The sequence below is a fragment of the Phocoena phocoena genome, chromosome 4 (assembly GCF_963924675.1).
Source record: "Phocoena phocoena chromosome 4, mPhoPho1.1, whole genome shotgun sequence".
In the NCBI taxonomy this organism is placed as follows: Eukaryota; Metazoa; Chordata; class Mammalia; order Artiodactyla; family Phocoenidae; genus Phocoena; species Phocoena phocoena.
The window spans coordinates 64,235,015-64,253,338 of record NC_089222.1 but is presented as its reverse complement, the minus strand read 5'-3'; the positions used below and the strand labels follow the sequence as shown (position 1 = coordinate 64,253,338).

General features: G+C 38.6%; 1 protein-coding gene across 1 annotated transcript in view; it reads right to left on the bottom strand.

Annotated features, from left to right (window-relative positions):
* SENP2 (SUMO specific peptidase 2) overlaps positions 1-17,808 on the bottom strand; it is a 39,835-nt gene extending 22,027 nt beyond the window's left edge. The window contains exons 1-9 of the mRNA XM_065876296.1: positions 17,508-17,808; positions 15,491-15,546; positions 11,885-12,018; positions 11,165-11,231; positions 9,211-9,301; positions 5,792-5,960; positions 3,597-3,700; positions 1,806-1,900; positions 1,176-1,227 (exon numbers count right to left, since the gene is read on the bottom strand). Coding sequence (XP_065732368.1) covers positions 1,176-1,227; positions 1,806-1,900; positions 3,597-3,700; positions 5,792-5,960; positions 9,211-9,301; positions 11,165-11,231; positions 11,885-12,018; positions 15,491-15,546; positions 17,508-17,608 — 869 coding nt within the window. The 5' untranslated portion in view covers positions 17,609-17,808. The remainder of the gene's footprint in view (positions 1-1,175; positions 1,228-1,805; positions 1,901-3,596; positions 3,701-5,791; positions 5,961-9,210; positions 9,302-11,164; positions 11,232-11,884; positions 12,019-15,490; positions 15,547-17,507) is intronic.
* Between the last annotated feature and the right edge of the window lie 516 nt (positions 17,809-18,324).

Genomic DNA, 18,324 nt, shown 5'->3' with positions numbered 1-18,324 from the left:
TTGCACAGCAAAGGAAACCATAAACAAGACCAAAAGACAATCCTCAGAACGGGAGAAAATATTTGCAAATGAAGCAACTGACAAAGGATTAATTTCCAAAATTTACAAGCAGCTCATGCAGCTCAATAACAAAAAAACAAACAACCCAATCCAAAAATGGGCAGAAGACCTAAATAGACATTTCTCCAAAGAAGATATACAGACTGACAACAAACACATGAAAGAATGCTCAACATCATTAATCATTAGAGAAATGCAAATCAAAACTACAATGAGATATCATCTCACACCAATCAGAATGGCATCAAAAAATCTAGAAACAATAAATGCTGGAGAGGGTGTGGAGAAAAGGGAACACTCTTGCACTGCTGGTGGGAATGTGAATTGGTACAGCCACTATGGAGAACAGTATGGATGTTCCTTAAAAAACTACAAATAGAACTACCATATGACCCAGCAATCCCACTACTGGGCATATACCCTGAGAAAACCATAATTCAAAAAGAGTCATGTACCAAAATGTTCATTGCAGCTCTATTTACAATAGCCCGGAGATGGAAACAACCTAAGTGTCCATCACCAGATGAATGGATAAAGATGTGGCACATATATACAATGGAATATTACTCAGCCATAAAAAGAAACGAAATTGAGCTATTTGTAATGAGGTGGATAGACCTAGAGTCTGTCACACAGAATGAAGTAAGTCAGAAAGAGAAAGACAAATACCATATGCTAACACATATATATGGAATTTAAGAAAAAAAAAATGTCATGAAGAACCTAGGGGTAAGACAGGAATAAAGACACAGACCTACTAGAGAACGGACTTGAAGATATGGGGAGGGGGAAGGGTGAGCTGTGACAAAGCGAGAGAGAGGCATGGACATATATACACTAACAAACATAAGGTAGATAGCTAGTGGGAAGCAGCCGCATAGCACACAGAGATCAGCTCAGTGCTTTGTGACCGCCTGGAGGGGTGGGATAGGGAGGGTGGGAGGGAGGGAGATGCAAGAGGGAAGAGACATGGGAACATATGTATAACTGATTCACTTTGTTATAAAGCAGAAACTAACACACCATTGTAAAGCAATTATACCCCAATAAAGATGTTAAAAAAAAAAAAGAAAATAATATGTCAAAGAAAACTTAGAATAAACTGAACCATGTACCTCTTTTCACTTCTCACTGAACACAGAGGTCCCCTTGTTTCAACAACTCTATCTGTGAGGATGATAAAAAAAAAAGAAAAAAAAGCGTTTCCTTTATTAATCAATCATATAGCTGGAATTTCAATTTACGGTTTCCAAAGTATCAAGATATTAATTTACATTGAAATGCTAAAATGGGTTCCAAAGACATTAGCCTCCATACAAATTAAGTTGCTTAAAAACGCATAAATCTCTTTCTCCTTTAAGTATTATCTTTAGTGTAAACTGACTAATAACTGCTCATCTGGTAAGCTATCATTTAGTGTCATTTAGTGAACAGCAAGTGGAGAAATACAAGGAAATTAATATAAGGAATACAAAGAAATTAATTTTAGGCTCACAAAATATACACTACGATATAGAAGTTAGGAATAATGACCAAGAGGTATTTATAAATTGGATTTATTTTGAAATAGCATTTTTAATAAACTACTGGTACTGGTAGTACCCCATCAATGCCCTGGGGTCTGATAATGTTTTAAAGTTTGGTACACCATCTTTTACTAGTATGTCATTTTTCAATTTTATATGCACTTGAACTAAGTTCAATATATTAAGACTATTAAGATAGAGCTAAATCTGGGAACTCACATTGTTTTGGAACAAACTGAGTTGTTTTGACTCCATGACTTTGCTCTTGCCCCCAGCCTTTGGTCTTTAATGTGTCCATCTGACTTCTTTGAGAACTTAGAAACACAAAAGGTGAAGAAGATCAGATACAAAAGGAAAATCTATTATATGTATTCATTATCTCCCTCTGGTAAGCTTCTCCAAACAGGAGTTATTGATAACCCAGAAACGTCAAATTACAAGAGAAAGGATGCAACATAGCATCATCTGGGACTAGGATAAAAGGAGTCTAATCCTGATTCTAATATTCCAGCCAAGTTACCTAACCTCCAGTTTCTCCATTATAAAAGTGGATGTTCTCAATCCCCAGCACCACCTTGCCTGAAAAATCTCAGCATGATAACACCCAAGTTAAAAGATGAAAAATTTTAAACGATATACTGAAATGGATCCCAAAACAACACATTAAAAGAACATAAGAAGAAAAAGGACAACAACCAAAAAAACATAATAAGCAAAATAGTTTGAGGATTTTGCTGACATGACAAAACCAATAGTTCATGAAGTATACTGCTGCTTCCAACAGTGGCTAGTCAAAATGGAAAAAAATATGAACATTCTGATTGACTACTGAATTTCTTTTTAAATAAATTTCTTTATCTATTTTTTGGCTGTGTTTGGTTTTCGTTGCTGGGCGTGGGCTTTCTCTAGTTGCAGTGAGCAGGGGCTATTCTTCAATGCGGTGCGCGGGCTTTTCATTGCAGTGGCTTCTCTTGTTGCTTCTCTTGTTGCGGAGCACAGGCTCTAGGCACGCGGGCTTCAGTAGCTGTGGCACAAGGGCTCAGTAGTTGTGGCTCACGGACTCTAGAGCACAGGCTCAGTAGTTGTGGCGCACAGGCTTAGTTGCTCCGCGGCATGTGGGATCTTCCTGTACCAGGGCTTGAACCCATGTCCCCTGCATTGGCAGGCAGATTCTTAACCACTATGCCACCAGGGAAGTCCCTGAATTTCTTTTTAAAGTTCACAACCAAAGTGAAAATTCCCAAAGTTAAAATTCTTGTTATTTCTGCATTCAACAAGCTAGACAGTCTCGTGACTTCTTCACCTTCAACTTACTGTTACATAATTTCTGGGACTCCCCTCTGTGTATTCTCACACCACTTGTTAGAATTATCAAGTAGACCTCAAACCTGAGCTCCCATATTTTTTGTCCCCTTGTTTACACGGAAATAAAAGCCCAGACATCCATTCCTTCTGCCATTCTCATCTGTTTGGTCAACTCAGCACAGTTAATTAACAAGCAGTCTTGTAAGGAAAACTTCTTATGACTTGGGATGAGTTTAATCTTGTCTCTAGAGTGGAAGATTTCCGACTATGCTAAGATGCATCCACTAGGATGCCTCAGAGACTATGTGTACATGGCAGGGGTGGGGGTGGGGGCTGGGTGGGAGGAGATGAAGGGAGGGAAGAGCGGGGGAGACGAGGGGGAAAAAGAGAGGAAGACAGAGGTCATGAGAAACTTGTGTTGGGGAGGTTGAAAAAACTCTCTGCTCCCTGGGAACCTGACTTCAACCAGTGAATCCACTTTTCTGAGTCAGAGTTTTATGTAAGAGTTCACTTGAACAAAAGCAAACAGAAAATTCTATTTTGTAAAACCACTGTTCTATATAATCCATCAGTACAGACAAATTACAGGGCTCACTCTCTCAATATTAATCTCTTTTTTCAACAAAGCCCTTCCCACCAATCCCTTCTCCAAAAATAAGGAAAAAGATGTCTGGCAAAGCATTTATCTTGGTGACGCATCTTTACCTATGATGAGTTGAAGTAACAGGAGGAACAGTATTTCCATGACCACCTTCTTTAAGTCGCTCCAATAACCTTCGGTATTTCTCTCTCTCCTCTTTTTGAACACCCTAAATAAAAGAAAGCATTTAGATAACTACCAGCACATCAAACCTATAATTAAATCATAAACAAAGACTAAGAGGTCAAATGCAGCTCATAGATGTGCTTCATTCGCCAGCACAGTGTTTTTGTATTTTAGTGTTCTTTTAATTCCTTTAATTACCAACTTTATAAATTAAAAAGAAAAATCCAGTAACATCTGGTCTCTTTTGAAACACTGTATCAACAATCTGGAGCTATGTAAGACTATTTATTCCCTTTGGTCACCTATTCACTCCAGCCCATTTCACTCATTTACATTATCTGCTAGACCTTGATAGCATCTGAGTTTTTGACAGTGAAACTGGGTAAACCACAAAAAACTCAGCAGAAATAATCCACTTGCATATTCAGAACATTCAGCTTCCGAAACAGAACCGGTCTCACCAAAGTCACTAACGACCCTCTATGGCCAGATCCAATGGACACATTTTCAGCTCTTCTGTCAATTGACCTCTCTCTCCAGCATCTCACTCTGCTAACCTCGCCTTGCCTTCCTGGACAATACACTCTCCTGATTTCTTTTTTTTTTTTTAATATTTATTTATTTTCTTTATTTTTTTAGCTGTGTCGGGTCTTAGTTGTGGCACGCGGGATCTTTGATGAGGCACGTGGGATCTTTTGTTGCGGCACGCAAGCTTCTCTCTAGCCCTGGCGTGTGGGCTCTGTAGTCTGTAGCACACAGGTGCTCCCATTGAGGTGCACAAGCTCAGTAGTTGTGGTGCATGGGTTTAGTTGCCCCGCAGGATGTGGGTTCTTAGTTCCCCAACCAGGGATCGAACCTACATCCCCTGCATTGGAAGGCGGATTCTTTACTACTGGACCACCAGGGAAGCCCCTCTCCTAATTTCTTCTTATCTTCTCAGTCTCCACTGAAGATTATTTCTTCTGCCTCCCTGTAAATGTCGATGGTTCTGCCCATTATCTCTTCTCACACTATATACTCTCCCTGAATAATCTCTTCAGCTCCCTTGATTTATCTAACACCAATATGCAGAAGATTCAGCAATGTGTCCCTAACCTTGCCTTCTTCTCAAAACTCCCATATATCCAAAAGTCTACGGGACAGGTCTTCTTGCGTGTTTCACAGGCACTTTAAACAATGTCCATAACTGAAGTCATCACCTTCCCCTAAACACATAGGGTATCCTGGTCAGTGACACATATTTATCCAAGATTGATATCTGGGACTCAGGCTCTTCCATCTAACCTTATATCACACTTAACCAGTAAGTATGTCCTTGCTAATACTACCTTCTAATGTTTCTAGAATATGGCCTGTGTATACCCCATACATATCTGCTCAGTCCCATCCCTTACTTCTTATCTAGGAGGTACTGAAGCCTACTTTAATGCCTCTCCTTAAAATCCCCTCCAGGGCTGCAGTCCATTCCTTTCTCTGCCTACATGCTTGCTGATTACAACAATTAATGTATAAGCTCCTAGAGAACAGGGACCATATTTTATTCAATTCTGAATTGCCGAAAACTGGCACAGCACCTGGGACCCAAATAAACATTTCTTTGATGAACTAAGCCAAGCGGCTCAGAAAACCATCTAGCAAATTGCAATAGGTGATGGTCCGGGGGAAATGCCAGAGACAGGAATAGTTCTAAATTCTCCTGGAATAAGTGAAGACTTCAAGAGGGAAGGGAAGATTGTTGATGAAGACATCATGCTAGGTGCCCTAAAAATGGAAGGAAAAAGCAGACATGTACACCATTTACTTCCCTTACTTAGTCACAGTTATTACAGCTTATACAAGAAACAAGTTGGAATAATTCAGGCACCCAAAAAGAAAGAATCTATAATTGTACCTTTTCCTAATGATTCCTTTTTCTTTCCTTTACCTGAAAATTGACTACATATATACAGAAGAATACATATAAGCATTGGAGTCAAATAGGGACCAGATATAGAAGGGAGACTGGGAAATTTACAGTCCCTGTACACCCATTTATACCTTTTGTATTTTGTACCACAGAACATATACTATTTATCCCCACCCCACCCAAATTCCTAAAATTGCTTTTAAAAGAGATCAGGCTAAAAGGGCTTACCTCCTCCACAGTACAACGGGGACGCCTCAGACCCTTGCCACCCTCTTCAGAAATCATCTCTGTTACAACCTGTTCCTGAGGCTTCCACGTTAAGGAACTCTCCAGATTGCCTTTGCTATGGCGACGGCCACCTGGTCTTCTATTATAGGCTTCTGAGCTCAAAGTAAAACTGAGAGGAAAAAAAAAAAGAAAAAGTTATTCCCAAACGGCTTAAATTGCTGGAATTTAAGCTCCAGACAATCCTGTGATTAAGCTGTCTCAGGTTAAGCTTGCTCCTGGCAAATCAGACAACCACCATTCACAAAAATTAGATCTCTAGAGCAGAGGGTACCCCAGAATTCTGCTATGGAATGTCTATTCCCAGTCACCAGGGCTTCCACATGAAAGCCTTTGCCTTTTTCCTCATGCCCAATTTTCCAACTCCAACTCTGGCTTAGCTCGCTATTACACAACATACCCTCCTCTGGTACTACACTTTTCCTTTAGTCATTTGGCACCACTGAAATTAACTATTGGTGTGATTGATTAATTATTGGTGCCACTGTGGGACTGCATCCCACACTAAACTTTAAAGTCCATGAAAACAGAGATTTCATCCTTCCACCACCGTATCCTGGTACATGATCTAAGCCAAAAGGCACTCAATCAGTATCTGCTGAATACTAAATTAATGAATACTAAATTAATAAATGCTAAAGAATGCGAAGCCATGAAGCCCCTCACCTAGTCACTGTTGCTGGTTGATAGAGCCTGCCTCTCTTGCCATTACCGATAATGGAACAAACTGACATCATACCTCTCTTGATGTGAGGTTTAAGAAAGGACACATCACATATGCAGTATTTTTACCAAAAAATTTGCATAATCTAAAATAAATCATGAGTAAACGTCAGACAAAATTAAGGGATTCTACAAAAGCAATGCTTTGTACTCTTTAAAAATATTCATGCTATTACAGACAACGAGAGGCTGAGGCGTTGTTCCAGATTAAAGGAGATCAAAGAGACATGAAAATTAAATGTAATACATGATCCTGCCCTGAACTGTGGGCCAGAAAAAAAGAATCTCTATAATAGAGAAATTTAAATAAGATTATATAATAGTACTATATCAATGTTAAATTTTCTGATTTTGGTAATCTGTGATTATGTAAGTGAATGTCCTCATTCTGAGAAATAATTTACACACTCAAGTACTTATGATTAAAGAGGCATGAGTCTAAGACTTACTCTCAAATGATTCAGAAAAAAATATTATGTACATATAACAGAGAATGATAAAGCAAACTGAAAAAATGATAACAACTGGTGAATCTAGGTCAAACGTATTCACCTACAGAGTTTCAAAATGCTGTACATGAAGCAAAAACTGACATAACTGGATGAGAGAAATAGTCAAGTCCACAATTACAGTAGGAAACATCAACACTCTATACTCATCAATCAATAAAAAAGTAGACAGAAAATCAATAAGATCTGTAAAACATTATCAGCAAACTATTAATAACTGACGTTTACAGAACACTCCACCCAACAATAGCAGAATACACATTCTTTTCAATGAACATGGAATATCCAGACTGAATATATTCTAGGACATAAACAAATGTTAACAAATTTAAAAGGACTGAAATCGTACTAAGTATATTCTCTGACCATAATGAAATTAAACTAGAAATCAGTAACAGAAAGATATCTGGAAAGCCCCAAGTATCTGGAAATTAAACAATATAATTCTACCCTTCTAAATAATCACAGGTTAAAGAGGAGTATGAATGAAGAGTAAAATGAAGAGTGTAAGCCTGATTGTAGAATTAACCTTAGTTTCAGCTTAACCAGTTTTCTCATAATTACATTCAGATTATTGATCTTTTCAGGAATACTACATTAGGTGATGATGTCCTGTTCAGTGCAATGTATCTGGAGGCCAGGATGTGAGTTTGCCCACTGTGGGTGATTTAAACTTTGATCCTTTGGTTAAAGTGGTGTCAGGCAGGTTTCTCCACTCTGAAGTTACTATTTTTCCCTTTATAATTATTAATCATTTGTGGGGAAAAATTCTGAGTTTATGTAAATATTCCATACTTCATCAAACTTTTACTTACTAGTTTTAGCTCAACTGACAATTCCTGTATATATCAGTTATTACTGAGACAGTTAAAAGATGGTGATTTTCTAATTCCATCATTCCTTCTACACTTACTAGCTGGCATTCTACTATAAAGACCTTTTCCTCCCACACTATGTATTTATTTATTAACATGTGTATTCTTGTCTTTATTCATCTGATGCTTAAATTGTCCCCAACTGGCCAATGAAAGCCCCTTCAAGTTTCCTCCTGTGTCATGTTGATAATGTCCCCAGGTTTTTAGGGCTCCTTTAATTGCTGGCACAGGACGCTCCACAATCATTTTTTACTTTATCTCTCCTAATCCTACAATCAGCCATTTAGCCACCTCCAGGGAGCCTTACTTTTTATAGTTATAGTGTCTCATTTTCAAACATGAGTGGACAGCCAAGGATTACCACGTATTTAAATAAGAACTCATAAGAAAGATAAAACCAAAATAAACCAAAGGGGGAGGAGTAACTCAAAGGAAGCAGACAAAGCAAGGAGGAGAAGAAATTTTAAAATAATTAACAGCTTTAGAGAGATAAGAAAAGATATTGTATCTCTATAATAAGAATTAGATGGTTGGAGAAAGAAAAAGCCATGGGGAATAGGAAGTGGGAGGATGCTTACAACTTAAAAACTATGAAGCCAAAAAAACCCACAAAAGTATACATATATGTTTATCTCAGTGGTAGATTTTTTTAAAAAAAGGGTAAGGACAAAAACAAAAGAGAATATATACAAAAATTAAATTAGATCAATCCATAGGGTCCAATATCCAAGCAACAGAAGTTCCAGAAAGTGAGAACACAGAGAGAAGAAAATTACTAATAAAATAATAACAGTTCATTGTATACATGATTTCTGCACTGTTCTGAATGCATATTATACTTCAAAAAAAAGTTCAGAAGTGAGTGACAATTCTTTTTTAAAAGGTTTTAAAGGGCATTCCCTGGCAGTCCAGTGCTTTCACTGTCGAGGGCCTGGGTTCAACCCCTGGTCGGGGAACTAAGATCCCGCAAGCCACATGGTGAGGCCAAAAAAATAAAAATTAAAAATAATTTTAAAAATTAAAGGTTTTAAAAATCAGATTATATAGGCATATGATATATAGGCATATGATAGAAAAAGTAACACACACTTGAGTACGTCTCTCACCAGCTGTATGATATTTGGCAAGTTACTAACCTCAGAGTAGTTACTTAACAAGATTACATAATAGAATAAAAGTGAGAATGCCTAGCAAGAGTGAGGACCTAAAAATTACTAAGTTTCCATTTACAGAAAGGCAGAACTTTAACACTTACCCAAAGGAAGGCAAGACTCTGCGTGGCTGATCTCGAGTTACTGTCACTCTGATCTTTGGATAGTCACTTATTCCATTAGGAGATTTATTACCTATTTTTGAAAACCATTTGTAATTGTAAAAGAAAAACAAAAAACACACACAAAAAAACCTGTGAACAGTCTGCATTAGAAAAGAAAATCTGGACTTCCCTGGTGGCACAGTGGTTAAGAATCCATCTGCCAATGCAGGGGACACAGGTTGGAGCCCTGGTCCGGGAAGATCCCACATGCTGTGGAGCAGCTAAGCCCGTGTGCCACAACTACAGAGCCTACGCTCTAGAGCCCGTGAGCCACAACTACTGAGGCCTCATGCCACAACTACTGAAGCCCACGCACCCAGAGCCCATGCTCTGCAACAAGAACAGCCACCGAAATGAGAAGCCCACACAGCACAACAAAGAATAGCCCCCACTCGCCGCAACTAGAGAAAGCCTGCTTGCAGCAACAAAGACCCAACACAGCCACAAATAAATTAAATTAAAAAAAAGAAAATCTGTGAGCAGTCTATACTGTAGAATTAAATATCTTACTTTTTCAAATTCTATTACTTTCTAGCACACATTTTGTAAAAGTTAAAGGAAAAGCTTAGTCTATCTTTGCTCTCAGGTAAGTAGTAACATAGGAAAGCTTTACTAGTTTTGCTTGCAGGGGCTAACAAAAGGCATGAAGAACTCAATGATTATAAACTCTGTAATCTAATCAAATTGAGTAAATTTTTCAAATTGTTTCTTCTTCTCAAGAAAACAGAAGTATTTTTAAATGAAAATCTGCTTTGTTACTACATTTCCCTGGAAGCTTCTAATACCTGTGAGATGGTTACTATACCTCAAAAAAGGGTAACAAAATTTTCGTCAGCCACATTATCTGCTGGAGCTACTACAGGGGTTTGGAGTCCCTGAGGACTCCAAAATGCAAAGAGGTCTAAAGCTCAAAGTTTTTTCTTAAGTCAGTAGCAGCAAAACATGAACTGACCTGCATTCATTTGTTTGTAAAACCTGACTTGAATCAATGTTCAATCCTGTTGAGGTTTTTTAAATAATAAACAACTGAAAAATGTGGAATTCCCAAACATATCTCCAAGCATTTCCGATTTGAGATTGTGGATTTCTTTATATAAGAAATCTGCCCTAGGAATACCCATGCTTCTCTGACTAGGCTACACAAACCCACAGAAATATAGTGCTGGTACTTCAGGCACAAGATAAATCTACCATCCTCTCTATATGTCAATTTTCTGAACCCACAACTTCTCTAAAAGCTTTTTTTCCCCATTCCTCTCAAACTTTACAAGCTTATCTGTGTGGCAGAGATCACAATCATTTTCAGGACTCTGTCTTCTTCCTATTTTTCCCCACCAGAGCATTTTATATAGTATATATAATAATTACAATTCAATTTCGGGGTCTAAGGATGATATAGAGGTTCCTAATCCACAAAACCATGAGAACTGGGAACCTAAGGTTGCTCCCCCATCAGATGATGTCCCTCAAAGGCAGGGTTTTATGAGTTTGTTATTTTATTATGTTGTTATTTTGCTATTTTGTTATTAAGGGTTTTATTATTCTATTATTTTGTTTTGTTATTTTGCTACTAAAGGTTTTATTATTTTGTTATTCCTGATAACTTAGCACAGTGTCTGACAGAGTAAGCTCTGAGGTAACACTTTGTCTTTTTCTTTTTAATAAATAAGCCCTGATCTAAGTCACATTAAAGACACTGATAAAGCAAACAGGAAACATAACAGTAAATTCAAAGACAATACTAAAGGAAAGCTATTTGCTTTTTAGAAGGGTAGGGAGAATATATCTGTGTTCTCATCTGAAGCCAAATCAGTGTTTTCCTTTCACATTCCCAAAACTCAGAGAACACAGGCAGGAGGAGGTAGGGAAACAGAAATGTTCTTGACCACCTCACCCAGTTTCAGCATGTTGTTCCAGGATCCAGAATCTGTCAGTTCAGAAGATGAAGAGTTCGAAAATACCTTAAAATCAAAAAGAATCATCTCTGTATTCACTCTTAGAATTTAAATAAGTCTTAATATGAAAAAAAAAAATCACTCTATTGGTGATGATTTAGTTACCTCACAGAAGAAACTTCATCAATAAGACCAAAGGTTTAATTTGTGAAGACTCACAAAATGATGTAAAAAGTAACAATTCCAGATTCTTCACACATACTTAAACAAGAAAACCAGATGTAGAGTTGACTCGAACAACAAGGGTCTGACCTCTGTGGATCCAATTAAATGTGGATTTTTTTCAACAGTAAATACTAGTGTACTACATGATTACTGGTTGGGAATCCACGGATGCAGAACCTCAGATATAAAGAACCAAGGATCTGGAAGGCCAACTATGTGAGTTTTTGACTGTGTGGAGAGTTGGGGCCCATAACCCAAGCATTGTTCAGAGGTCAACTGTATTAGTAATTAGGCTCCTTATAAATATTTTTTAAATGTGCAATTTCTTAATCTTTCATTTTTTTGGTCTCTATATCAAGGCTAATTAAGACATGAACATTTCGGAAAGAAGTCATTCTACATATTAATTCCTAAAAAGAGAATATTTCTAAAATTTAACTTTAATGATTAAGTACAAAGACCAGTAGCCCCAGTGAAGCCTTATCCCCACTGACCTCTCCTGAAGGGACAACATTCCGTGTTCCATTACAAGCAGAAGTCACCATGGGCTTTGTGGTCAGCTGGAATGGGAATCCAAATAAGCTGGCAGCATTGTAGAGACTGTTTTTCACTTGGTGAATAAAGCAACCTAGAAAGTGTAATATAGATTACATATACATATATAGAGTACTTAAACTTTTAGCAAAAAAAAAAAAAAAAAAATTATATCTTAGAAAAGGCCTCTCTCAATTTTTATTAGAAGTCCTATCTTCAACCATTGAGAGAAAAAGGTACCTGTAAAAATAATTTTTCTCATATCTGAATAACTGTAATTCCTGCATTAGCATTTTGGGTTCTTTTTTTAGTAAAGTATCTAGGAGGTTACAAAAGCATGAAACCATCATTTTAGCAAATCACATACTGATTCACAAAAAAAAGTCCTGAAATGACAGCTTTTAAGCAATGAGTTCCCCAAAATATATACTGTAAAATAAATCTTTTCCAGAGACATAAGGGCATAACTTAGACAACCTGGAACATACAGTTACTAGGTATGGCAGAATTCTAGGAAGCATTACCATTTACTCACTGGTTTGTCCTTACTTCTCAGGCAGGTTAACAATATAGCTGTCCTAAACAACTACTTACTACCTTGGCTATATCCAGGATGGAAATTAGTGAAGTATAAGATATGTGGCTCCTAAACATCTAAGGAGGAAACAAAGCTATGCCTCTACTGGAGAAGACGTGTTGGAAGATCTCAGACTCACCCCTCCCTGCCACCAAAAATAAAGATTACAAAATAAGTAAGCAAATAAATAAGGGGGAGGGGTAGATTTCAATGCTTTCCCCACTTCCTCCTTTTATCACACTACCCCCTTCTCACTTCCTACACTGCTGATTTGTTTTCTACAATTTCCTTTCTATTTCCTAATTAAGGTTTTCTAAAGCACTAGTTTGAGATAAAAGGGTCATCATCTTAACCATATTCTGCTTTAGAGAAAAATACCCTTAAAGTGAAATGGTGGCTTTCAAACATCAACCACTCCAGAACATATAAGATATAAAATACTTTCCAGGAAGATAGGGGAATAACTTAAACAACAAGAAAGATGTGCTAGATGCGTAAAGCAGAATCCAATTTGAAGTAATCTGTCACTATAGAATAGTTAGAATTACCAAAATTTGCAAATGCCTTGTTTCTCATTTTAGGAACTGGAGAGAATTCCAGGTTATCCCTCTAATAATGTTGAGGGATATCACTTACATTCTACTGTGCTATAAATGGGAGAAAAAGAACTTTAGGGATTGGTGCTTATCATCCAGAATGGCATCCAGACTCCAAATGGCAGGAAGTACTCATAATAACATAAATGCGTAATAACGTAAGTGCGCACAAAAAGTATTGTGATATTTATTTTCCCATAAGTTTTGTCAAAATCTGAGTATGCCCCAAAATTATGTCAAAAGAGCTCATTGATTAAAAGAAAAAAGCAGGCAGGAAGGCCCACCTCATCTGTAAAATGAAGATGAGACCATCTTATTTTGCTGAGACTAAGTAGATCGCTTCAGATCCCTTTCATCTGTAAGATCATGAGTCTGCAATTCTAAGCTGCTTCTTCTTTTCACTCTTCCTTTTTTTGTCTCCAAAGCAGCCAACAGACTCATACTGTCCAATATAGGAGCCAGTATCCACAGGTAGTTACCTAAGTTTAAATTTAATTAAAATTAAATTCAGTTCCTCAGTTGCACAGCCCCACTTCAGGTGCTCAATAGCCATCATCTCAGAGAGTTCTATTGGCCAGCACTGCTAAAGACCTCTACAAACTCTACCAGGAAGTATTATCTCTGCTACCCACTGCTTCCCCCTTGGCTTAGGTTCCCTTTCTAGTCAGAAAATCTTAATATACATTTCGTGGAAATCATGGATGGAGAGAACCTTAACATACCAGAATTATTTCAGAAACCTTCTCTAATACCACCATCAAAGTTTTTTGCTTTCTGTTTTTAACCACATACAGCTGTTTGTTTATATTTTTCTATAAAATTGACTCACTTTTTTTTGCTAAACAAATGTATTCGTGAAAGGTAACTTTATATTACTACTGTTGATGTAAAGCAACCTTATTTGCCTTATGAAGAAATGAAAACAACAATATTAAGTTCTAGCTGGGCCTGTTAAAAAAGGGAAGATTAGCATGTATTAGACAAGTTTTAAATACATACTAGCATTAAATCAACATGTTTTCTGCTTAAAATAATCAGAAATTTAAAATAACTGAAAAGGATACAACATTTTTAGTTTATAACATAATTCAGATGACACTTAATGCTATGAATGTTGTATCTCCTAAAATCATTTATTTCTTGAATTGGTATCTATCCTGTGCTTTGGGAAATACTGTCCTAATGAATTCAGTATAAATTCCTGGCATTCAAAGTCCCTCTGTATTTTGAACTCTCTCTGGTCAACTTTTTCACTAAGTTCTATTTACTATTTCCTGAATTACACAATTTCCCATACTGTTCCCTCTGCCTAGAATGCTTTTCCTTCCTATTGCTCTCTGTCGATACCCTATCTATCCTTCAAGACTCATTTCACGTATCAGATCCTTCATCAAATATTTACTGAGACTTTTTTTGTGTGTGTGGTACGCGGGCCTCTCACTGCTGCAGCCTCTCCCGTTTAGGAACACAGGCTCCGGACGCGCAGGCTCAGCGGCCACGGCTCACGGGCCCAGCCACTCCACGGCATGCAGGATCCTCCCGGACCGGGTCGCGAACCCGTGTCCCCTGCATCGGCAGGCGGACCCCCAACCACTGCGCCACCAGGGAAGCCCTACTGAGACTCTTAACCAGAAGAAATTGGACAGTATTTTGTTACTACCTTTCTTATATCACTTATCATATCCTCATAGACATTAGTATTATTTATGTACTTGTCTTAAAACCCCCCACTATATAATCATACACCCCCTACAATTTTAAGGTCCTTAAAAATAGAGACCCTGTCATACTCATTTTTGTATTTCCTGTGGAACAGAACACATTGCTCAACAGTAAGACAGGCTCAATAAGCACTCATTGGATTTAAATGAAGTCTTAACACAGACATGTCCACTCTTTACCTCATCCGGAGGTAGATTCAAATTCACATGCATTTTTGAGAAAGCAGAAAATATTACTATAGTATTCCACTGTGCCTTTTCCCTTTATGCTAATCTAGTTTTATTCTCTTCTACAAGCAATGCCCAGCCCTTCAGATATAGGGAAGTACACAATTTGAGGCAACAGATTACAGTGGTTCACTCAGCTATCCGAACTAGACGACTCAGTTTGAAGTAGTTTTTACAGTGTTTTCTCCTCCAAATTTAAAAAGCACCTTTTCTTTATAGGAAGATTCGGAAATGTGAAATGCACTTTCAACATACAGGCTTATTTATCTGGAAAGATACTTACGTCTCTGCTAACACTGGTTACCTCTAGTGAAGATAACTGAGTAGAAGAGGGACAGGAAAGAGACTTACTTTTCACTGTATGTACTTTTTATCTTTTGAATTTTGTCCACACATAAACTTTTCTTATTTAAAAAACTAACTTTTAAAATTAATATTTAATACCTAATCTCGGTCTTTTGGCTGGTATTTCATCAGTGTCCACTGTAGAAAGCAGAGTGCTGAAAAAAGAGAAAAGAGATATATATACATATATTCATATACACACATATGCACTCCTACAAGTAAGCTTACTATTCGTGCAACACACCTCCATCCATTCACTTTGTCATAAAATGAGATCCAATTAACGTTTATGCTACAGTAGGCCTTTATCATTTGAGGATGTAACATTATGGTTTCAACTATATGAGATCCAAAACTCCCTATTACATAATAATCTGTAGTCTGGCTAAAGTACAAACAGGAAACTGGTCAGAAATCACTTAACTAGTAAATGAATATAGGTAAAAGCTTAGGACCATGCTATTCCTTTTCTCTCCAGAAATGATTTAAGAACAAATAATATCCTTTTGAAAGATGACACCCTCCCCAAAGAAAGTCACTTTCTACTTCAGATGGAAGTAGACAATACAAAAAGCCTCAAAAGATAGTTCTCAGCCAGAAAAAGGTGTTATATTTAACTTCATTTTTATCATGGAAACTATATTACAGTGATAACAAAGAATTTGGAAATTCAGGAAATTTTTGGACCTATACCTCAAGAATGTTAAAAGTTCATGGTATAATCATCCTTCTAAAGATGATTATGAATGATCATATTTACAAAAAAAATGAACTGAATAAATCCCAGGAGAATACCATTCAGTTCATAACTTTAAACATCCCAACAAGACTTCCTATCTTCATCTGGACTGAAAAATGGCTTACATTTAAAAGAGTTGTTTTAGATAAAGGATGTGGTAAAGACCAGGAGTTTGACCTACAAGCCACTATTTCCCTGACCAGCAAAGATTCGCAGTAAAAATAAAGGACAGGGGAGAGGAAATTAACATTTCCTTATTCAATAAATATGTACCAAGTGCCTATCACGCACCAGCCTCTGCACAAGGCCCTTGGGTCAGAATATACAAACACTACCCTTACATACCCTAAGCATCATTCTAGGTACTTTACAACTTGCTGTCAAATGATCCTTATATCAACCCTACAGAAAGGTAGAAAGAATACGTTAAAACCTTGCCCTCTCTGGAACACATGATGGAATTTGGCTCACAGCCAATTCATCAATGATCTGAATTCTTAGACTCATACATTAAGTAATCATCTTGTTTTCTCAAGCTCCAAGAAACCATCCTCCAATGATCTTGAGGCTTAATAAAAAAAATGAAATTAACACTTGATCATTAAAACGTGGGAGGTTATGTATAGAATTGGTATGGTACTTTATTCTCTAGATTAATTCTTAGGGAAGGGGGTAGACACTATGAAATGGGACAAACCAACAGGTAAATGCTGAGAACAACTTTTAGTTTCCAAAAATTTTAACTGAATTTTAGAGTACAGACTAGTCATCTTTTTAAAGGAATGAAGTACCTACTTTTTTTTTCTCATACACTAATTCTAAAGCACAGAATCACTCTCCCTCCCCAGCAAAACACACACACAAACACACACACACACAGTTTGACAGTTGTTTCAAAACAAGACAGCTGCTGTCTCTTGGTGCTAAGAAAACAGTAAGTGTAATCGAAAGGGCTTTGGGCAAGCTGTGAGTCTCACTTAACTGCACTTATTGCGCACAAATGACACTTGGGAGTGTGCCTTGTAAACAGGAGCCACACAAAGACAGTATTCCTTCAATTTTCAGTTTTCAACCTAAGAGCAGCAAAATATGATACAGCCCCATTTGTTGACAGCAACCAGCTTGGACTCTGACAAGAAAGATCCTAACCATCACCGACCACTAGCTCCTTTCATCATCAGGATTCGCATCTGCACAGCGCGGAGGGGCTACTACATCACCAGGGCATCCGCGACACGCACCTCTACCGCCTCCGCCCAGCTACCTGTTTCTGCCGAGCGGGGCCTGCCTGCCAGGCCCGGATCAGCGCTATGCCGGCCGAGCCCGGGGTGGGGGAGGGGAACAGCCAGGCCGGCGCTCGGGCCCCTCTCCTCTCACCTGTTCGAGCGCCGCCTCTTCAGGAGGGCCCGGGCAGGAGGCACCGGCCGATCACAGAAACGGAAAATGGTGCCGAGAATCCTAACCAGCCATTTGTACATACCAGGCCCAAGCAGCAGCGGCGGCCGACACACCCCGAGACGCAAACCCCAGAGCTGTCGCCGCCGCTGCCGCCTTCGCTGCCTCGGCCACCAACGCCAAAGCTCAGTCGCCGACTTGTGACGCAGTCCTAGGGCCCACAGATACAACGTCACCTGGGCTACAGGACGCCCCCGCTTGCTACCGCTTCTGACGTCACCTCCTCCCGCCCGACCGGAAAGCATCTTCGCCCTCAACCTGCGCAGGCGCAACCTAAGTGCCCACCTCCCGAGCCTAGCAACCAGAACGCCTGCGGGATGGTCCCGGCCCAATCGCTAACGAGATCGCAAGGGCTGTGGGCGGGGTTTTCTCTTCGGCGGAGCCAGTCCTGAGACTGCCCGCGGGACAAGGCTCTCGGGCCGCACGTGAGGGTTCTCCACCCGGGAGGGAGCGCTCCCAGCGCGGAAACACAGTAGGTGATCAGTAAATGTTTGAGTGCACCAAATAAAGGTTAGTCAGGTTAATTAACAAACGTTTACCCTGCTAGGCGCCCTTTACTTTTCACATACTTTATGTCTGGTATTTTACACGCAGTCACCTTCATTTCTCCCAGCAACCGCAGGCGATGCGGAGCCTTGTGCCCATTTTTAATAAGGAAATCCAGGCATAGAGTGGTTAAGTAATTGCCTAATGTCAAAAAGCTAGCTAGTGGCACAGCTGGAATTTGAACCACAGTCTG